This window comes from Dermacentor variabilis, chromosome 11 (assembly GCF_050947875.1).
Source record: "Dermacentor variabilis isolate Ectoservices chromosome 11, ASM5094787v1, whole genome shotgun sequence".
Classification (NCBI taxonomy): domain Eukaryota; kingdom Metazoa; phylum Arthropoda; class Arachnida; order Ixodida; family Ixodidae; genus Dermacentor; species Dermacentor variabilis.
In genome coordinates this window covers 20,606,479-20,630,136 of record NC_134578.1, presented here as the reverse complement: position 1 = coordinate 20,630,136, position 23,658 = coordinate 20,606,479, and the positions used below count along the sequence as shown (strand labels likewise).

Below are 23,658 nucleotides of genomic sequence, written 5' to 3'. Positions count from 1 at the left end.
CACCATCTCTTCCTGGCTACATGACTCGCTGTTTGCAAGCGCACCCTCAACACAAGGGTGCTGCAAGCAAGCAGCTGGCCATCTTCTGTAGGGCTACCTAATGGTGTAAGAAAGCCCACTTCCAGTATTAGGTACATCCCTAAAGCACTGCACACATATTACAGAGGTAGCCGGAGGCAGCCTTTCACTAGCTTAGCTCTCATTCACAAATGCTTCTACATTCAGTTAAAAAAACAACTGTTTCCCCTGTGCTTTCCTTGGCTCCATATGGCAGTTATGAAAATCAAGCCCTTACTTTCCGAGATCCTCATCATACTGTGTGGTCGCTAAATTCACAACTTGCAAGCACGGGACAATCGGGAAAAATACTTAATTTTTGAGGGGGGCACATCTTGAGTGTGCACGTAGATGTATAAAATTATTAAGTAGAACTACGAAATCCTCAGTGATGCTGTTTGGCACACACAACCAAAGTGAAGAGAAGAATATGCAACAAAAGTTTTATTGAAATCCGTGAATCTATAGGATCTGAAAAGCTGTCCTTTGAATGTGCTTTTCAATTATTTTCACCATTTCAGAAGACATGCCGAGGAAAAAGAAATTAAAGGAATATTGAGCCTATATTTTGTAAATAATTCTTTTCATTTTCAATTCAGCTTGCCTTTTGTGGAAGCTGTACCCTTCGCTATTGCCTGGATTGGCCACTAGGCAAGATGGCTGATAAGAAATTATTAAAACCATATGAAAGGAACTACAACCTTTGGCAACACCATCATCATCGTCATCATCATCAGCCTGGTTACGCCCACTGCAGGGCAAAGGCCTCTCCCATACTTCTCCAACAACCCCGGTCATGTACTAATTGTGGCCATGCCATGCCTGCAAACTTCTTAATCTCATCCGCCCACCTAACTTTCTGCCGCCCCCTGCTATGCTTCCCTTCCCTTGGGATCCAGTCCGTAACCCTTAATGACCATCGGTTATCTTCCCTCCTCATTACATGTCCTGCCCATGCCCATTTCTTTTTCTTGATTTCAACTAAGATTTCATTAACTCGCGTTTGTTCCCTCACCCAATCTGCTCTTTTCTTATCCCTTAACGTTACACCTATCATTCTTCTTTCCATAGCTCGTTGCGTTGTCCTCAATTTGAGTAGAACCCTTTTCGTAAGCCTCCAGGTTTCTGCCCTGTAGGTGAGTACTGGTAAGACACAGCTATTATATACTTTTCTCTTAAGGGATAATGGCAACCTGCTGTTCATGATCTGAGAATGCCTGCCAACCTATATGGCAACCTCCTATATGGCAACATACCTCTGTGGAAATAAGGCCAGTGGGCTGTCTAGTTCACAGTTGTTTGCATACATTAGAGCCAGCTGTCAGTGTTTAAAGACCAAGCTAAACAAAGCATGTATTACAGGTAGCAAGCTGCACAACATCAATTGATATGTCGAAAAATGCAATTTATTAAAAAAAGAAAAATTTGACAGCATTCAAGCACAAACCTAATGTAGGCAATAGAATGCCACATAAAGTCTGCCCATTTAGAACAAATCAAGTTTCTCGTAACAAAATTATACACATACAACACACATGTTAACCTTTGTGAATCAAAGCTTTCTTGAAGCAGTTGCTTAAACGCTAGAAAACTGTCTTTACTGTCACATGTGCAGTGCATAATCTCATGCAATGTGAATGTTTATGCACCGTTCTGGTCACAACTTTAATGTGATGCAATGTTTATGTGCTGCACTGGTCACAATCTAGGCCAAGACGCAAATGGCAGTTCACGCCATTTGCATCTAATGTCATCCCTGCATTGACACTGAAAAATCGATGCAGCAATGTCCTGAGAACGAAGGTGATGTTTGTCAAGGGAAGTGTGGTGAGGACACATGCATGCTGAGAGAAGTACGATGCGAAATACCAGGGTAAACTTGAACATTATTTTTTTACGTTTCATTCCTGTGCCTTTGGCCTAATGCAAGCTCAGTGGTGGTCCAGCTGGTTTAGGATTTGATAAGCGCTTTAGCTATGATGAGCGGCAACTCGACCAGTACCTAAAACTGCCCTATACGTAAGCTTACATGCACCATCACCTGCTGTATATATGCAACGATGATGCAGACCATGTGTAGCATTACCTTCATCACTGTAAATTCTAAATCGCTTGCACAGCTTGAGTTGAGAGCAGAAAATAGATTGAGAGTAAGTTTTGTCCTCAGCTCAAAACATGAGCCAAACGCAAATGCATGGCTGCGACAATAATTGTGTGTGGTGAGAACTCACGGTAATGAAAGCAATGCTAGATGCATTACACAAAATGTTTGTCTCTCTGACACACGCAAGCAAGCAACCTTAAAGCACCCCTCACCAGGCCGTCGTAAATATTGGTTATACAAAAATTACGCAGATTACATAGATTCATAGATAGATACATAGATTCCAACGCACATGTTGGAATCTATGTGAAGCAAAGAAAGCTTCAGAAACCAGGTTAATGAAACACTATAAATTTGCCCATTTCATTGCTGCATCTTTGGCGTAAAAGAAATTGGTGCCCACATGTGATTTTGCATACCCGCGCTATGCAATGTGACAAATCTTATATTGGCTTGTACATGCATACAATTCATGCATACATAGGTACATACATTTTAAATGATTCGGCCATTTGGCCAATCCCCCATTGTGAGTTTGTGCCATAGTTGTGCCATCTCAAATATATAGCGGGCATTGGCACAATATGCACTTCCAGCTACTTGGGCAATCCCCCATGGGTATGTGCCAAGTATGGAAATGGTCATCATGACCAACACGTGGTGACCATATAAAAGAGTTAGTTGGCGTTGGAATGAGAGAAGTATTTGTGTGATTGTGGCCTAACAGTTAGAGTATCAGGCTGCTGCACAGGGGCTGAGGCTTGAATCCTGCTACTGGACGCACTTTATTTTTATTTTTTTTGAAAACTCTAATCAGTGAGAATCCGACCACCAGCAACCAACCAACCGACTGGCTGACCAAACCAGGCGAAACAATGGGATGATAGGCAAAGAAAGCTTTGCTTTATTAAGTTGTTAACGGTCATTCAGGGAGCTTTCTGCTGCAATAATTTTTAGGACAGTTTCATACCTGCCAACCTCACAGTTTCAAATATTATTAGAAATCTCACAGATACGACAGGACGGGGAGGGACAATGGGCGACTAGCAGGCATTTTCTTTGTTTGCCCTGAGCGCAAAAGCATTCTGGGATACATAGGCTGTTTTTTAACGATGATTTATCTTTAGACACAGTAGCCAGGCAGCAGAAGACTTGAAACAGCAGAGACCAAAAGGCATTGCACACATTTTTGATCACAGTGACTCTACTGCTGTCAATGTGGCCTGCTTCGGGAACTTGTCTTAGTTCATTCAAAGTAAGTACCCCTCTGGTAGAAGGTGTCTTGCAATGCCGCACGAGTGTGGTGAAAGTACCATAATTAATTCTTTTTTGTATGCATTTGTTGCAATGTTGCCCCCCAAAAATCTTTAAACACCCTCAACTTTTTCGAGAACATAATTGATGCAACTTTTGCGAAATCTTAGACCGAGCCCAAATTCGGAAACTATGAAAAATTTGGGAGAGGTATGGAAAAATTTTGGATGGCGCATATACAGAACACACTGCATTTCGTGGGAACCAAGTTGTTCTCGCTACTGGCATGTACATTGCATGCGTGTGACACAGATAAGCACTACACGTAAAGTCATCTTTACTTATTCATTTATTTACTTATATAACCTAAGGGCCTTTCAGAGCAATGACAATTATTTGATTGGTAACAAGTCATAGAATGCATAAACAAGTACACTTAACAATTTATAGAAGCATATAAGAGTACAAAAAAGGATATCTTATGCCTCCTTCGAAGACAAGAATGCGCGGGCATTTGAGTGAGGACAGTGGAGCCTCATTGCAACGAAGGCACATAGAACATGAAGGCATCTTGGTTATACACAACATTGGTTATATGCATGCATTCATTGCATGCTGACATCGGGGAGAAATATTTTAGAGTTACTTAGTTATATCTGAAAAGAAGGGGATTAACTGAGGGGCCCGGTTTTTTTTTATTAGTCATATCATAAGAAGCCAACAAACACCGACACCAAGGACAACATAGGGGAAATTACTTGTGCTTAATAAATGAAACAAAGAAACGATAAATTAATGGAAATGAAAGTGGATGAAAAAACAACTTGCCGCAGGTGGGAACCGAACCCACAACCTTCGCATTTCGCGTGAGATGCTCTACCAATTGAGCTACCGCGGCGCCTTTTCCCCATCCACTATTAATGTTTCCTAGTAGAACCCTGGGAGTGTTGGCCAGCGCCACCATTCACATACCTTGGCAATGGACGAGGAATGTCCTTTCTGCCACAGGCATCACGAGAACGTTGGGTGAAGGCGACTGGTCAACAAACCCAAACATGCTACCTGAAGGCATCAATGTGGCCAGATTCGAGACCCTCGTTATGTAATTAATGAGAAAGGAAGGGTATTAACCGAGGGGCCCGATTTTTTTATTAGTCATATTATAAGAAGCCAACACCTGATAATTCATTGTAGCCACGCTTGTTATATTAAGGTTCGAGTGCATTTGGCTATTCTCACGGCATACATCAGTGTAATGCTTTGCAGACACGATCGCCCCGCACGATCTACACACCACAATTGTCTGTCTGGAATGTCCAAGCCTGGTGAGAGGCCCCTTGGGCAGGCGAAAATTGAAAAGAACAAAACAAAAGAAAGAAGCCCTATTTCTTGCTTTTGCGCTACTTAATTTGAGACTTGCCTGCCAGGTTGAACTCTGCCTCCACAAACCTTCCAATTCACCTACAAGGAGGAAAACAGAAGGGGCGACAGCAGAGGGTACTACACGCTGTCTTCGACTTGGTTGACAAACTGGTATCGCACGCTGCCCGAGATGCCTGGGATGAGCCAGAAATGCACGCAGAAGACGTGCGTACGAGGCAATGAACACACACGTCAAACGACGTCAGCGCAAGACGTCTAGAACGGTGCGTGGAACAAACGAAGCGTACTAAAAGAAGCATTGCTTGCCTGTCGACAAGCGGGGAATGAAAAACTTACGTACACACCTGTAGAAGCAGGGAGGGAATATGCGACAAAGTATATTAAAAAAGAAAGAAAGGAGAGGGAAGAAGTCGAGCGTACAAAAGCGTGACGACACAGTGCATCAGAAAGACGCGGGAGCCACTCAACTTACCTCTCGAGATGCTTCCAGAGAGGGAGCCCGCCATGGTGTAGTCAAAGATGTTGTCGTCCTGAATGGCCGTGCCACCACTCGAACAGCCCTCGCCACATCTTATCTTGAGGCTACCAACAAAAACAAGAAGCACAGTGGGAAGTGCTCGCAATGAAGAATCAAAGTATTGAAAACAGCCTCAGCAGAATGAACAGTGTACCATATATGAAACACATAGAGCAACTACTTCTAATATAACGGAATCGAACAGAAAGATAATCTTGCATATTTACCTGGAACCTGTGTCCTTTCTAGCAAACAATACATAAGCAACAGTAGCACAGGAAATAACTTTTGAGCTCTTTCTTTAAGAAATGTATGGTGGCAGCTTGCCACACGACATGCAAAATGTTTTAAAAAAAAAATTCAGTCCCATTCCACTCTGTGTATAGTGATGACTACATTGATTTAATATATGGTGATCACTACATATATTGAATGAAGACACATAAACGTGACTTCGTGATTCTACCTTCTTTTATCTTATTTTATTACCATAGTGATCGTAGCTTTATGGTCACTATGGTAGACGGCCATGGGCTAAACGACGATGCTGGAAAGATATTTTAGCAAACGTCAAGTCTATACATGACCGACAATGTGTAGTTGGTACATCGACATATGTACAGCATTGAATGCTGAACCTATCCTCCTCGCGGTATTCTGGGTCCCAACGGGCAATGCGCATATGCTTGGTGTTGGCAGCCCGCTCATTGTCGATGGTCTCCTTCTCCCGCCACCATGCCCATTCCCATTTCTGCTCGCGAAGGTGATATTCATGGGCACGCTGCTGTTCTCCGTTGGACTGAAGGCGGTTACGCGACAACCCAGGCCCGTCGACCAACGCGCGCTCATTGGTGGGTTCCCCTGTCTTTGCGCCCGTTCCTGCTTCTGCTCATGTCGTCGCTCTTCGAGGGCACGCTGCTCTTACTTGGTGTGCACAATAGACGTTCTACCCATAGCACGGCCAGAACGCAACTGCTGATAACGGCGCTAGGCGATGTTGATGTCACAGTAAAGAAGTGCACACTCGTATGATGTCGAACTATAAGCACATCTTTATCGTTTATAGCACTGGGCACGTCAGAGTGCTGGACTTAGCTATATCAATTTCATGGTCTATGCGAACTTTTCTATGCATGCCATATAAAGCGTTGCTGCACTAAATAGGTTACTTTCACAGTTTATACTTTTGAAAATGGCACGCAAGAATAACGGTATCCTTTAGCTCTTCGTCAGTCTACTGTAATGTTTTGAACAAGGACAACATTTGGGCGGCTCTGTGAGGCAAGCATTAATTGCTGTATCATATATGATACAGCAATGATAAAGCATGCAGTTATGTATTGTTTTTAGAGCAATAGCTCTGATGCTACAGGTATAAACCCAGAAAACACCTGGTTCCGTAAATCTGGCCTTCAAGCTCAGCCAAGGTCAAACTGGGACTTAACCCGCCACTACCGGTGGCTCCAACGTACGCCACATGGGCGCCCATATCTTGAAAGCGATCTGTGACGTGGACAAAGTGCACAGTCATGCAGGCCTCATCTTCAAAGCGATTATCTGCTATGTTTACAAAGTACGCCAAGTGCTGGTAGCTTCATATGCACTGTGTTTTCGACGCTTAGATCACGTTGAAGTGAGACGCAGTATGCAGGTCAATTCGCTTGTTGCTGCTGCCGCGGTGAGCAGGGTCTGTGTGTTGTCTTGAGGTGCAATTGTAGATGCGGTAGCTACTGTCTACGTCGAGCAGCATCTGTGTCCTTTCCCAAAGCAAGCAAAACCGTGCTATCGCTTGACAAATTTGGTTTAACCGCGTTCAACAATGGCAATTTTTTTGAAGGGGCGCCAAGAGTGGATTTTTTGCGAAAGAAGCCAACTGATGGCAAATTATAATGTTTGTACACAAGCCACACTTTTTTTTAGCACCATTACTGCTGATGAATAGGCCAAAAAATGAAAATGCAAGCAGCCATCACAATGAAGATGGCGTGTTTCTTGCCGTGTCCTGAGAGCTAATAACAATAGCAGCAACCAATAACTTTTTGAGGAAGAGAGAAAAGGTTCTGTTTTGGCTTGAAGTTGGTTGAAGTTCCTAAATTTTGGCAAAAGCAAAAGTTGGCATAAAACCAAAGTCTAAAAATGATCCTGCCCAGATACTGAAGCTATCAATTGTTCAATCAAAGATGACGTCATCAAATTTTAAAGAAACTTGTACTAGCTGGAGCTGCAATAAATGCACGCCTTACTTTAAAGCAATATTTGAAGCTTTTTCATTGGTTCTGACATTCTTGCAAGTTATCTGCCATTCAGATGTGTTTCTGCATGGCCATAAACTACACATACGCATAACTGCATGCTGTATAATATATTTTACACACCACTTTGGTTCACAATATCTCAACCAGGCATTTTTTTTTCAGAAAAGTTAAATTTCTTTTAGGCCTACATGGCCTAAACAAAGGCTTGTCTAACTTTTTTCGCAAGAAAATAAAAATTGATGCAGCAAGGGGTTAAAGAAGAGCTAAACGCAAATTGGTGATACTTGCTGATTAGGACAGATTAAAGTGATCGGTTAGGCTAAGAGAGTATGAATTTGGACAAGTGGACAATTTATATTTAGACGTGCAAAAGCACGATAATGACAGGACAGAAGCGAAAGGGACACGTACAACAAACACGGTGTTGCTTACAGTTGAGGTGGCTTCCAACAGTTAAATATAAATTTCATAGCTTATAGCCCTGATATGTTCAAAGCACAACTTTTGCCAAGAAGAACATCATCATCATCATCATCATCATCACCACCACCACCCTGGTTACGCCTACTGCAGGGCAACGGCCTCTCCCATACTTCTCCAACTACCCCGGTCATGTACTAATTGTGGCCATGTCGTCCCTGCAAACTTCTTAATCTCATCCGCCCACCTAACTTTCTGCCGCCTTTCAATAGGTGAAGCGCCAATAGTGATGGCACACAAGAAGAAATTGTCGAAACTGGACTGTAATAAAATAGGGCTGATGTACATGGCACATCGGCCGCTTAAAGTGCACCATTCTGAACTAACTTGAAACTATGGCAAGTTATCTAACATAAACTGTGAATGTACTTACAAATTGCAACACCTGCACTGAACACATCAGTTTTTGTTTTGTTTTTTCATCTTTCCCTGCTTCATTTCTTCAGTTACATTGAAAGGAAGAAAATATTTGAGATTCTAATTTGATTCGATTAGCTAACTTCACTATTTGCACACCTCCAGTAACGCAGGGCCAAATTCACAAAGCTTTCCATGCACAAGTTGTCTCTGCCATTGGCCGGCCTCTGCGATAATGTGTCCAATATCATGACTGCTGGCATCTGGTCTTATGAACAGCTTTAGCTTAAGAACCCTTCAGGGAATATAGACCCTGACCTTCTTGATTGATTCAGCATTTGCTTTAAGTGTCTTTCCAGTTTCTCAAACCTCACTTAATAAATTCAAATGACACTGACCGGTTCCAGAACCCCAGGAGGGCACCGCCGAATCGCGAAATGCTGAGGGGTCCCCCGATTAGTCCGCACAGCTGGTCTGACGTCTCCAGGAATGACGTGGTCAGCGGCGACACGTAGATGGGGTAGCCGATGGGCTGGTCACATGACGAGTTGATGATGTTGCGCAGTGCCTGGCGGGCGTTCTGGATGCTGCCGCGCTCCGGGTTGCGGTTCCGCAGGTACACCAGCTCCTGCTGCTGCCCCGCCCACAGACCACGGACGCACTCGCGGTTGACCTTGATCACCCGAAAGCTGAGCTGCCTCTTGTTCAGCATGATGATCTTGTAGTCATCTGAGCTGTCGTCAAAGACGTGCCTGCGTAATCAGAGCACGGGGTTTTGGCACATCGTGCCAGGCAGCAGCAGGCTTAGATGGCCTAGCGGCAGGCGCCTTAGTTATGCCAATCGCACCCCAATTGCACAAATTACAGTTTGAGTGCCACTCGAAAGCTTGAAAGAGCCATGTACACTGCTTTTTACAGCCTATCATTATCAACATCATTAGGCGTATGTCTGCTGCAGGAGAAGGCCTCTCCCAGCAATCTCCAATTATTCCCGTCTTGCATCAGCTGGCCCCATCCTAGGCCCTGCAAATGTCATAATTTCATCACACCACCCACCTCTCTGCCATCATTGAATGCGTTTTCCTCTCCTTGGCCCCCCATCCCGTTGCTCTAATCCTTTACTCTAATCACCTGTTATCTGCTCTATGCATCACATCACCTGTCCAACCAAGTTTTTTCCTCTTAATATCAGGTAGAGTATTGGCAAACTTCGCTTGCTCTGTCATTCCCAGCACTGTCTTCCAGTATTCTAAAGTTACACCTATCACTACATCTTTCATTGCTCAGTATGCGGTCCCTAGCTTTTTCTCAAGCTTCCTTGTTATTCTAGTACACCTAGCATGCAGGGGACATAAGCACCGCCAACTGTAGAAATTTTCGAAGCATAGAATTTGTGAAAAAAGATAATTTACTTGCCATTTTGACCCACAGCATGGAATTTAGGTAAGCAATAAGTTGGCAACACATGGACATACTATTCTCTCCACATTTCAAGCTACACAGAAATAAATTGGCAAAAAAAAGAAAGTTACTTTCTTTCAGAGCTTGTGCTCCAAAAACTTTTGTGCTAGGGGCAACCACTGACACCATTGGTTAAAGAGTTAATAGTCACCGGCATCCAGAATTGGCACTGCATTCGTTTGTATGGTGAGTTGCATGCCACTCTTGGCTTTATGTCATTGCACAATGAAGAGAAACAATTTAAACTAGGTAACGATCAGGAAAGGGTCGCCTACCAGAACTCACATGCATCAGAAGATTTTCCAACATTTCTTACGACGCGAGCAACTAGAGAATTTCACATCTTAGACAATGGCAAGTTCGGAGAGCTCAAGCCGCAGAGAGAATGCTCGACCCAGATGTTAATGGCTGGGTGCTTCAGCAATGACCACTTCTCGACAAGCAAGCCGAAAACTAGGCAGCAGCAACAGCGACCACACAAGACCAACTCACCGCAGAGCCAGAAGCGATGGAACGCTTGACAGTACTGCATTGCGCCAGGCTGGGTCAGCTTCGTGGGAGATGACAAGGTTCTTCTCGTAGTTGCTGATGGCATCGTACAGAGTCGCATGGTCGTCATACTCAGCAGAGAGGAAGTGATCCTGCAGAGCGTTTGAATTTATGAAGCAGGTACCTAAATAAATAAAAATTGCTCGAGCCAGAAATTTATCACATGGACCCACCCTCGCACGGTAAAGAGAGTGCGCAAACCTTCGAACTAACGTACCATGCCAAAAAAAGGATAAGGGAAAACCGAAGGACTCGACTCGACAAAGACATCCGAATGCTTTGCTCGTTTACCCACCTGATGCAATTTGAGGGCCATGCGTACGCTGGGTGCAACGACTCGTCGGAGGAGTTCCATATCCTGGAAGACCCACTCGTCCCGGACGCACGTGATGCGGAAGTCACCCTTGAACAGTGCGTGCAGGCCGTACAGCAGAAGGTCCACGCTGCTGAAAAAAAGAAACAAGCCAAGTCACGTGAACTTGGTAGTGAGAATGTGGTTGCAAAGGCCAGAGGCTTGGGTAGGTTTGTGATTCATGGCAAAACGAGCACGTCACGGAAGAACAGGACAAAGGAAAAAATGCCACACATACGAGCAGCAACGCCGGGTGTGTCATTTTCTCAAGGCAGCATTTCTGGCGGTGTCGCCAGTTTGGGGTGAAGATATCTTGGGTTCTACTTCTCCTATTGCAATATAATTGTTTTCTTTTTTTTTTTTAAAGGCAGCGAACCAGAGATTGCAGTAAGCATATAACATAAACAGATATTCTGACAGAAATTTTCAAAATGTAACAGTTTGTCCTCAGTGTTACTAAGGGTTCATACGTTAAAAAGTCTGACATGCTATTATAACTTTGGCTCAAATTAATGTAGAGCATTCATTCTTATATCACTCAATATTCTGACAATTCAGTATCTAATTTATTAGTAAATTTTTATTACATCGTATATAGTTTGGTAACTGGCTCACCACTAAGCAAGTTATGAATTTCTTGAATGAAAGTTATTAAGTCTGCAAGAAAACTGAATATATTTCTTAAATTAGCACATGGAAACACACAAATCAGCAAGTTTCACCCACATCTACTCCGAAAAGAAAGAAGTTCTTAAATACAGCGTTCACTCTACAATACTATACTATGGTATACTATACTAGACTGTACCATACTATCAATGCATAGTATACATTTTCATTCATAGGCACCCAAGCTACTAATAACTAGCAAGATTCTTGCTAAGTAATGTGATTAGCCTCCTTACCATGTGAAGCAGTAAGTCTTGCACAAAATTTGGAAGCATAAAAGTTTCTTTAAATTTTTCAATATTCGATTCGATTTGGCTTTTTTTCTTGATTCGATTCGAAATCTACTAGTATTCGGTATTAGCACACCCCTAATAATTTAACAATAGGCCTATACGCGAGCAATTCTCGTGAATTTTGAGTGTTGTCTAGGGCAAAGATATCTGCCTCAAATTTCTTCGTCTTTCATGGTAACAGGCGACAAAATTTGAAAACCAGGCTCTTCGCAAATATGGAGAAAAAAAACTCTCGACCTTGACTAACATTGTGCAATGTTTCACTTTCCACAATTTCTTTCTCCACATTGTAGCAGTCATGTCTGTAATAATTACTTAGAATCGATGCTAGTGACCCATACATACTCTATCATTCAATATTTTTATAGCCCTAGCCATAACACCTCCTCTTTGGAAGCTAACTAAAACGGGGATTTGGCAAATTTCACAAAAGGCGTGTCTGACAGTCCGGGCACTTTCATATTTTTTTCGTGAAGACAGATTTTTTTTTCTTCCTCACAAAGACCGATTTCATTTTTCTTGACACTCATGCCACAAACACATTTTTTTTATATCAAATTTAAAAACGGTCACCGGACATGCCTGGCCCAACTAATTTGAACGTCAACTTCATCAAACTAATATGTACTGTGTTTGTGCACGTACATCACCAAACAATAAGAGGACGAGAATACATGAAATGCAGAGGACAGGCAAATACGAAAGACACAAGCAGGGATAATGCCTACATGCGAGCGATGAGAAAACAAGAGTTAAGGTTGTATCGCGCCACCAAGGCTGCTGCCCCAAGAAAAAGGTCACTGACCTTGAGAAAGAGTTGTGCGACGCAGTTCCCAGAGCTCGCCGGGCCAGCAGGCTCAACGAAAAGCACAGCGACACGACCAGAGAGTTTCGATCGTGCTCAAGGCTCTGAAACAGGGCAGAAAAACGAAGCTGCCTTCAAAATGTGTCGTAACCAATTCTCACACTCCAGTTTACAAATGTAAAAATCAGGCAGAAATGACCAACGCAAGTCCATACAGCGTGGCAGGTCATCAACGCTACAATTTTTACTATTTCTACAAACAGAAAAACATCTGGGTTGATTGATACAAGAAAAGATGGCAGCCTCCTGACCCACCATGACGGCTGTTCATATTTTCCTTCAAGTACTAGTAGCTAAGTAAGTCCACATGACTTCCACGGTAGTTGAGAATATCAACATAAATTTTGCAAACAGGCTGAGCAAATTCAACTACTCAGCGTGGCGGCCGTTAGCATTGCCACGCATGCATTGCTTCGCCTTTTTCCAGTGACAGAATTGTCAAAACCATGTCATAGCTCTCTCACATAATTTGCCTGCTGTGTCAAACTGTGATGCCACTAATTTGATAGCAAAACAGACATTTCTATCAGACTGTACACACAATATAAACAGCGCAGTTCATTTCTCAATCTACACACACTACTGACTGCCCTGGAAATGTAAAAGGACACACACACAAATGGCAAACGGACATAAGCACTGCGCTTTCATTTGACAGATGGCTCACCACGTTCGACTTGACAGTTCTTCTGTTTTGCTGACACAAGTGCACCAAAGAGGGAACCCAATTCTTCAGTTCACTATCACCTAGTGGCACTATTGTCATTCAAGTGGAAATAGTGATTATGGTCCTCTGACCCACATGGGAATTTATTTACTTATTTATTTATTTATAGTACCCTCAGGGCCCAGAAGGGCGTTACAGAGGGGGTGGGTACAATAATAATAAAAAAAATATACATGTTCAAACTATTAGTATTAAGGTGATAAACTCAAAACATAATAAATTATTGCAGTCTTGAAAGATGATGCCTCCTCGATGCAGGCGATGGCAGGGGGAAGGCAGTTCCACTCGGCACTGGTTTTCGGCAGAAATGAGTCAGAGAAAACATTTGAGCGACAGAAAGGAATGAAGACCTTAAGCCGATGATCAAGACGCGACGACATGTACGAAGGCTCTGAAATGAAGTCTTGTTTAAGCGAGCTGTTTTGGTAAAAGATTTTTTGAAAAAAGCAGAGACGGGAAATTTCTCTTCGAATGTGCACGTTAATAAGGAAAACGTTTGACTTCATTAAAGAAACGCTAGATGTGCGGGAATAATTAGAAAGGATGAAACGTGCTGACCTGTTCTGAACTGACTCAATGGTACCTGCTAGTGTTTTTTAACCAGGGTCCCAGACAGATGACGCGGGAATTGCTAACAACTGCCATTCAAGTGCAAGTGAACAAGTCAATATGAACACAGCGGCAGTTGTTACAGACAGCCACAACCTGTCACGCGATCATGATGATAGTCATTCATGCTACCTTTCAAGCATGTGTGACCACTACGGCAGTTGATATTGCCGAGCTACTGAGCCCAGTTACGATATAGGTATGATAATGTCATGCAGGTGCAAGTGCCCAGATGACAGCGGCGGTCCGTCATGCAGTAATTCAAGCCTAACAGTGGAGCGAATTCACAGAAACACCAGTGTCAATCGTGCTGCTGTGAGAGTTTAAGAGCGAATGATACAGCAATTCACCACAAAATATCTCACAGCTTGAATTTTTGTAAACGCTACTGACATTAAAATGCAACCAGTTGCACAATGCGAGCCTTCAAGTAGATTTTATCAGACTGATTAAAGCAAAGGGCCTCGATTGAAGCAGCACCCAGCCCTGTCATGTAAAAGCTGATTTAGCCATTCGCCAGTCAATGATCAGTCAATCATGATAACTAATGGTCAATCATAAAGTGAACCATATTGCACCACCCGCATTTTTCCATACGCTACAGACATTAAAGTGCATGTAACTGCACAAAGCAAGCAAATCACAAAACACCAAACAGCCCACAGTTTTCTAAACAATACATACATTCAAGTGCATTCAAATGCACAAGGCAAGCCCTTTGGGTTCATATTAGACTTGCTAAAAGGGTCTTGATGGAAGCAACACCCACTCAAGCAAAACTGTTTCTATTACCGATCAGCCAAGGTAGTCAACAGTGATAACTAATGGCCAATGATAGAGCAAAATTACCCCACAACACCTACAGCCGGTACTTTTTCAAGTACAGTGGAATCTCGATAAACAGAAATCGCTTCAGCGGAGCAGCCTCTTCAATGAAACACCACCTCATGGTTGGTTGGTTTTGTATCCATGCAGTTGTATTCAGCTTTGTTTCTCAGTAAATGGAACTCCTGATAAACAGAACCAATTTCCCTGGATCCCTTGAGGTTCCTCTTAAAGAGAGTCCACTGTACATACATTCCCGTGCATCCAATTGCACTAGGCAAGCGCTTCGAGTAGACCTTATCAGACTGGTTAAAAGTAAAGTGCCTTCGCAGAAGCAGTTGCCAGCCCAGCCAAGTAACAACTGTTTAAACTGATGATCACAAACATGCATGCTGATGGTTAAGAATGCTGTCTCACCTTTCCAGATCGAGCAATGCAGAACTGCAGCCAGTCGAGGTACACATTGCAGAAGGAGTTGCGCGAGATCCCCGAGGCCCGAAAATCATAGTCTTCGTCAATGTTCATATTGAACACCGGGTCCACATCCGTGTAATTCCTGTCCAAGGTTGGGTGCAGTGCGTCTCTCACCGTTGGCAAGGCAAGCCACTCCTCCAGATGACTAGACGTGACCGTGTAGTAGACTATGGCCTGCAAAGGAAAGTACCACTGTGGACATTGGAAACAACACGTTGACAGAAGAATGGAGATGAAGTGATTAACAGTGGCAGAACAAGGGAGGCTTCAGTCTGGAGCGGCATTTTAGTAAGAGGGTATGTGTCACAAGTGAAGCAACCCCGTTGACCTGATCCCCCATGCACAGAAACGTTGAATTGGAAATTCAGCTTACCTTGTTTGCCTACTGCTGTTAACACTGACCATCAAATTATTAGGAAGTAAGGCCCACAAGTGCGCAGAGAGCTCCTGACCACACTACATAGACTGGAAGACGTTATGTTGGAGGCAAGAATTCTGGCGAGCTAGTCAAGAGCAATAGATGCTCAGATGGGCTCTTAAGTACACTGACATGCATTTGAGCATAGGCAGATGGCATGAAAGGCTCTAGAAGCTGCATACACTTAATCCTGTTAATATTAAGTGGCATTCAACACAAAAATATTTTCGTAACACGCATACACTATTTGTTAAAGGCATGTATTCATTACATGCTGATATTGTTGACAGAGAGCGGGAATTTGCCTTCTGCAAAGTGCTGCTTTCTATCTCCTCCTGATTACGAAAATCAGAGGCATGCTACTTTTCTTTCTCTTTATAAAACAAGGTGTGTGCAATAGATTTGGGCATGCATTAGAGTCACGTAAATGCAGTAAACATCTGCGCGTTTGCAACAGACGTAGAAAGAGTGTTGGCTGCACCTTGACGTAGTAGGTAACGAGTGCCTTGCGCAGCTCGAACACCTGCAGCATGGAGACAGCAGAGTTGTCCGAGATGGAGTAGCCCTCGAGGACGTAGCGAGCGGCCGCCACCTGCCAGGCGAGCCAGCGTTGGCCAAAGGCCGCATTGGCCGACAGCAGATGTGGCAGCCGACCCGGCTCGCAGCAGCAGCAGCCCTCGTCCTCTTCGACGCCCTCCGAGATGGCCTCCACCTCGCGCTGCTGGCAGTACGTGCCTGTTCGGACAAAAAAAAAAAAAAAAAAGAAGGCAGCAGCCTTGTGAATGGCTCTCTTCACGTGCACTTGTGCAATTACAAGTAAGGCGTGTCTTTTTTTCAGTTTTTTTTTTTACATTTAAAACAAGAAAAATGTCCCAGCTTCAAACCAAAGGCGAAGCATCAACAGCTATACGAAGCATAGACGAAGTAAGGATAGTAGTTTTATTGCCTGTATGAACTCAAACGTTTGCTCACTAAATAAATTAACAAGCATGATGTCACACGCACACAAGCAAACGAATACATCTCACTCAATTATTGTGGACACTCGCTGTCAAAACGCTAGCATGAGGAAGCGCAGCAGCAGCAACAAGCAATTTGGCCTTCACGCTGTCTCTCGCTTCAACGCGAACTAAGCGGCGAGAACATAGCGCACACGAAGCTGTCAGCCCTTGATGCACCTCGACTCTATCCCCATCGTGGATCGCTTTTGGGATAGGGCACGTCTGGAAGCGCGCATATCACGTCGCCTTAACAATAGCCATAGTTACAAGCGCATGTTCGGCAATACACTGTCATTTAACACATCAGCCCTGGCCCGTTTGATAACCGTATGGAACAGTCTTCCTGACAACACTGCGTGCTTAGCAAGTTGTGATGCCTTTCACGAAGAATTGCAAAGCTTCCTGTAGAAGCATTGTACAAGGATGTTATTGACCTGCTTTCCTTCCCTGTTTCTCACACTTGTATTTTTGTATTTTCTGTGTGTATGAGTATATTACTGTGTTTACGCTGTCTAAAGCTTAGCCTAGAGAAACATTTTTTTAACTTTGCTTTACTTATCTTGTGACTGCCTGTATTGGTATTTATATTGTTTACTACTGTCGAAACACTTACTTTGTGTCCCCCCTTACCCAATGCCCTTAAATGTGCCTGTAAGGTATTTTAAATAAAAAAATTAATGAAAATATATGTCACTTGGTATGGTTGCTTTGTTACATGTGGCTCGACTGTACAGGAACATGTCCGTTATTGGCAAATTAGTTCTGCAGAATCCCACAAAGCGGAGGAAGTATTCATGAACGATAAAATTCTCATCTACCCGAATGTAGCAAGAAGCTACAAAGGAAACCCATACGAGTTTCTCAGAAGTACTGCTTCACAGTTAATGATAAAAAATCCCAGACCAGGACAAATTTTTTCTCAACTTTGAAGCGTTACATCTGAGAAACAAGCATGGGTTTCCTTTGTAGCTTTTTGCTACATTCGGGTGGATGAGAACTGTACCTTTCAAGTCTGTTATTGTTCAAGATATTCCATTCTCGTGATGTCCCTATAGACTGTGTTGCCCCTTCTTTAAGCTCGACACTCAAAATAGCTATGACACCTCCTGGCCATCGCTAGTTTCCTATAGCCACCCAGCTGTCCGGGCAGGTCAGACAAACACCACCCACCTCTGAACTCGAGTCCCCTGAGCTGGAACGTGACGAGCCCATTGGCAAGCTCGATGATGTGGAGCAGGCAGTTGAGGTTGTCCGAAGCCAGCACAAAGCAGTCGCCCTGCGTCACGTTGCCCCAGCGGCCAAGGGCCAGGTCCCCGTACAGCGACTGCTGCAGGGACCGCGTCAGGTGCTCGTAGAAAATCGAGTTGAGATTGTTGTCATCCGAGCCTGGGCAAAGGCAAATAAATAGCCACTGAGCTTAAAGGGATGCTGAAGAGCAACACCGCATTAAGTTTAAGCTGATGAAGTATGATGCAATGATACAGCAATGATGCCATAATGATGATGATGAGCAATAATGAAGAGGACTTATAACAAGTGACCAAGGATCTTAGCACCACAATGTGTAAAAGGGTAGGCTTGAAGATTAACATACAGAAGACTAAGGTGATCTTGAATAACCTGGCTAGAGAATGAGAATTTACAATTGGCAATCAGCCTCCCGAATATGTGCAAGAGAATATTTATCAAGGTTTATCACTCACACAAGACTTCAATAATGAAAATACAAGAATAAAAATGGTGTGGCGCGCATATGGCAAGCATTACCAACCCGTGACTGGCAGCCTTACCACTGTCCTTGAAAAGTAAACTGTACAATCAGTAGACTCTACCACTACTCAAACATGAGGCAGTAACTTGAAGATTAACAAAGAAGCTTGAGAAGTTAAGTACCGTGCAATGAGAGATGGAACGAAAAATGACAGGTAACATAGGGATAGGAGGTGAGTGCTGTCTGTGAGACATCAAATGGGAGTAGCTGATACTCTAGTTGACACCAAAAGAAAAAAGTCGCAGTTTGGCCCAAAAAGGTGAAGCATCGATTACTATAGCAAATTAGTACACAGCTATACGAAGTAAGGATAGCAGTTTTACCGGCTGTATGAACTTGGCAACAGTCACTTAATAACTGAAATAACAAGCGTGATGTCGGCGTGCACAAGCAAACATGAACACATCACACTCGATGAGCGCAGACACTCGCTGCAAAACGCTGGACGCTGGTGTGAGCAAGCACAGCAGCAACAGCGAGCGAAGTGACATTAGTGAGCTCTATCGCTTCAATCCAAGAGCGGCGAGAATACAGCGCACACTGAGCTATGAGCCATTTGCAGGTCCTTATCAAGATACAAGATGCGTGACTACGCGCGGCCGTCTAAAGTACACATTTGGTGACGGAGTCGAAGCCACCCCTCCTCCCTCCTGTGCTGCCTCCCCATGTTGCCGCCCCACGTTCCTCGATACATGACACACGAGATTGAGCCGCGATCATCAGTTCCCCTTGTGTCCGGTTATGAAATGCGCAGTTGCTGCTGAAAGTCGGCGCGTTTGCTCTCTGCTTTCTTCTTTGCATGCGCCAGATTGAGCCGCAATCGCCGGCTTCCCTCGCGCGCTTTCACTCGCACATGCAGCATATGACACGCAGCAACGGTGTTATCGCCCTTGAACTTTATACGGAACATCATGGCGATGACAACAGCAAAAATGCGTCTAGAGTGTCCATATAATTGCTACTGCAATAAAAATAGGGTTGTACAGGCCATGCAATGCATAGGGCATTGCATTGTCTATTAGAATTACAGAATGGGTGCCAGGGGAAGGAAAGCACAGTTGAGGATGGCAGCAAAATTAGGTGATGCAATGAAGTCAGGAAATTTGCAGGCATAAGGAGACGGGTAATTGGAGATTGGTGGGAGAGGGCGTCATCCTGCAGTGGACGTAAACTGGCTCCTGCTGCTGATGATGATTGAAGTATGAGAACATGGGCTATAAGGCATGCTGTAGTAGGGGGCTCCAGATAAATTTTGACTAACTAGGCTTCTGTAGCTACAACATAAGTTAAAGTACTTGAGCATTAGTGCATTTTGCCCCAACCAAATGTGGCTGCCATGGCAGGGAACCTGAACCAGCAACGTTGTGCTCAGACAGAGGATGCTATGCCTCAGACACATCATGGAAGACAGGGGAACCTCCTTACCTGGATTACGTTCCAGCTGCGACGACAACCGTGTGTTTGAATGGTCCACTCTTTTGGTGCTGTAAGGAAGTGGGAGAGACCACGCATGCAAACCGTATCAACAAGTGCTGCAGCGAAAAAGCATTCTGCAGTTTACCTAGCCAGGTTCGAAAAACATGAGAGTGAGAGTAAAAGAGAGGGAGAGAAAGCTTGCTCACTTGTAGTCCCGCTCCCAGAATTTGACCGGCCTGACGTACGAGGTGAAGAAGATGGCGCTACCCAGGACCGGGCTAAGCGGCGTTGACAGGATCGCCGAGATGATGGCTTGCACAAAAAGCATGGCCGAATCTAGAGGCGAGGCAGCTCAGGAAAAAAACCCAAAGCATTGCAGTTCGTTCGTGCCTGAATGGACATTAATTCACAGATCTAGTAAGGACGCCCGGCTCTGTCGTGTCCCTCGACATTTGTTTTGCCCGCATGACAGCTGTGACTCCTGACGTTAAACTTACCCGTATGATCCGTACTTGCAAAGGTGGGAGTCTGATGTTGATGGTACACAGCTACAATGAGAGCTGGCACAAGTGTTCAAGTGCTAACACCACCTGACAGCATGGATCACTTGCATGCGAGAGGAAGTAGTTTCCTCCTCTTTGGCAGCAGGACAGTGGTGCAGGCAGACTGGCCAGGTTGGTCGTTCCATGAGACTGTCCCATGAAGGGCTGCGCTGTTTGTAAGCTTGCACTATGGTGCTGTCATGTCCTTAGTTGCCAAGAGCTTTTTGACCCCACAAGCTTGAGTGCTGGAGCTAATTCAGAATGCATAAAGCACAGCTTGCTTCTCTGTTCAGTGCAAGCAAGAGCTATATTACAACAGCACAATGTCTAAATTTCTCTTTTAACCAATTGCCAGCCCCCTGACATCAGCAGGACACTACAAAAGAACCTATTTTAGTGTCTTTAAAAAGCAAACTTCGCAGTTGAAAAAAGGTTTGTCCTCGTTTGGGCACCTAGCAACAATGTCTTCCCGGGGCAGTCACTGTACCATCTGCATTAACTACGTGCACATTTGTGTGCGTATGTAGAGCATAGGCATGTTTCTTTCGTGCGATAGCATTATAGGCGGATCTCACACATGTTGTAGGTATCCGTCCGACAAAAAATGTGGGCCGCCTAAAAATGCAGCGCCGTCTAGAAATTTAAGGCACTTCCAAAGGTGATACAGTCTAACACAATGTCTGAAAGTGCTTCCTGTCAAGAGGGAAGTGTGCAAGAAACTGCCACTTGACGCATGTGCCATGAGTTTCAAAGAATGACTTTGGCTCGAACGAAACCTGCACAGGGTGTCCACCAAATTGAAATTTCCAAATTCCCTGAGTTTTCCAGGTTTTCCCTGAGTGCCTTTGCCAAATTCCCTGAGCGACACAGAACTCTGTTTTATGTCAAGAGACGGGCTGACACCATGTCGCCCGATGGTGTCACTCTCTAGTAAGCATGCTAAAAAATAAACAAAACCACTTAATCCAGCTTGAATTCTAAGGGGTAGTGTTTATTTTATTGAAAAAGAAAACAGAATGGAGGAGTTAGTAAAACGCACAGCGAAAAAAGAGATATATTGGAAAAAATGTGTAAAACTCATAGTGAGACATTCTCAAGTACGAATAAAAACGAAATGCATACAGAAGCAAATATTTTCCAAGATGAGCTATTTCTATCAATTTCATCCCAAGGTGCTGGAGACTCCATATTGCTACGGAACAGCCGCCACAGTGTGGCTGCACTGAGGAGAAGGAAGACGACGTGGCCACCGCTTGATAGCGTCGCCATCATTGCCACCGCTTGTCTACGTGTAAATATATTGTAGACTCGTACGTCAGCTACATGTAACATTAATTTGGTGGAGGTGGACGTTCTCCGTACCCGTCATGGAGCTTCGCAGCGGTCGCAACGGCGACAGTGCAACTTCGGCTCCTGCTGGCGGCACTTCCTCTACGCAACCGTCTCCGCCTGCAGCCCCGACCTACGTCGCCATTTCCCCACCTCGGGATCCTGGTATTTTCAACGGAGTCGGCAGTCCTGATGTTGACGACTGGCTCCGCTTATACGAACGTGTCAGCACCAGTCACAGGTGGGATTCGACTATTATGCTCGCGAACGTTGTTTTCTACCTCGACGGAGCTCCACTTGCATGGTTCCAGACTCACGAAGAGGAGATCTCGAGCTGGGATCTCTTCAAAGAGAAGCTCCGCGACCTTTTTGGCAATCCCTTCGGTCGTCAAGTCAATGCCAAGAAAGCCCTAGCCACACGTGTACAGACGTCGACCGAGTCCTACGTGTCCTACATTCTCGACGTCTTGGCCCTTTGTGCCAAGGCTGACCCGACCATGTCTGAGGACGATAAGGTAAATCACGTCCTCAAAGGGATTGCTGACGACGCCTTCAATTTACTGGTGTTTACCAACGTCACCAGCATCGATACGATCCTCAAGGAGTGCCGCCGTCTTGAGCATGCTAAAAGCCGCCGGTTATCCCAGCACATCACACGACTTCCCAACACAGCTGCTACGTCATCCTGTGACGACCTCTTCCACCAGCCGTCGCGATGTGACAACTTGACCCGCATTATTCGTCGTGAGGTCGAAGCGGCACAACCGGCGGCCCCTTCATTTCCGTCACCTGATCATTCTCCGGTGACAATCTCCTTGATCCAGGCCATCGTCCGTCAAGAGTTATCCAACGTCGGCCTGCACTCCATTCGTTCCGCATGCTCGGAACCCCTCTCTCCACGCACGGCCCCACCGCGCCCTTCTTACTCTTATGGACAGCGCAACCCCTCCGAATGGCGAACCGTGGACGACAAGCCGATCTGTTTTAACTGCCGACACATTGGACATGTCGCTCGCCACTGCCGCAGCCGCTGGACTTCCCCCACACGCTATTCTCCTAATTACCACCCTCGCCCCTCTAGTGCGTCCTTTTCCTTCGCCCCTTCTATGCCCACCCCATCATCTGACCCTGCGACGCCTTTGACACGACCCCGCTACTCCCGCTCGCCTTCTCCCTCCCGTCGTCAATCTCGCTCGCCCCCGTCTCGCCGTGCTCCTTCTCCGACCTACTCGCCGCACCCCCGACCGGAAAACTAGACAGCGCAGCTTCTGGAGGTGAAGCTGCAAAGACGACATTGGCTCAAAATCCTCGCTTCACCTTACCGACGAACAAGAATCTTTTGGACGTTCTCGTCGACAATGTTCCTGTGTGCGCATTGATTGACACCGGGGCGCATGTGTCCATTATGAGTGCTGCTCTTCGCCGTCGGCTCAAGAAAGTTCTGACGCCTGCCCCGAACCGATTTGTACAAGTCGCCGACGGAGGGACTGTCGCTATTGTTGGCATGTGCTCTGCCCGACTCACCATTGCTGAGAGACACACCGTCGTTCTCTTCACCGTCATCGAGCATTGCCCTCACGAACTCATTCTCGGTCTGGATTTTCTTGCCCATCATTCTGCCCTCATTGACTGTTCGGCCGGCTCACTTCGCCTTGACTTGCCTCTTCTTGCCGACCCTGTGGACCCGCCTCCCAGTCATCTGAGCTGCATAGATTTTATTCGCCTACCACCTCACTCTATGACACACGTAGACTTGTTGTCCTCACCAGCTGTACCTGATGGCAATTACGTGGCCGCACCAATTCCGGCCGTTATGCTTACACATGGTGTTATCGTGCCGCACACTGTGCTGAAAATTACTGGTAACCGCACCTGCCTTCCACTCGTCAATTTCGCGCTAACCGCGCAAGTTCTGCCTCAGGGGATCTCCTTGGCTATAATTCGCGCTTT

The 23,658-nt window shown here is 45.0% G+C and overlaps 1 protein-coding gene across 1 annotated transcript in view; it reads right to left on the bottom strand.

Moving 5' to 3' along the window:
* The window catches only part of pcx (pecanex), a 93,742-nt gene that overhangs the window by 7,876 nt on the left and 62,208 nt on the right, over nt 1–23,658 (bottom strand). The window contains exons 28-37 of the mRNA XM_075674331.1: nt 20,044–20,173; nt 19,847–19,905; nt 17,821–18,036; nt 16,131–16,384; nt 15,175–15,405; nt 12,537–12,640; nt 10,713–10,863; nt 10,361–10,509; nt 8,806–9,159; nt 5,271–5,380 (exon numbers count right to left, since the gene is read on the bottom strand). Of these exons, the coding sequence (XP_075530446.1) occupies nt 5,271–5,380; nt 8,806–9,159; nt 10,361–10,509; nt 10,713–10,863; nt 12,537–12,640; nt 15,175–15,405; nt 16,131–16,384; nt 17,821–18,036; nt 19,847–19,905; nt 20,044–20,173 (1,758 nt within the window). The remainder of the gene's footprint in view (nt 1–5,270; nt 5,381–8,805; nt 9,160–10,360; nt 10,510–10,712; nt 10,864–12,536; nt 12,641–15,174; nt 15,406–16,130; nt 16,385–17,820; nt 18,037–19,846; nt 19,906–20,043; nt 20,174–23,658) is intronic.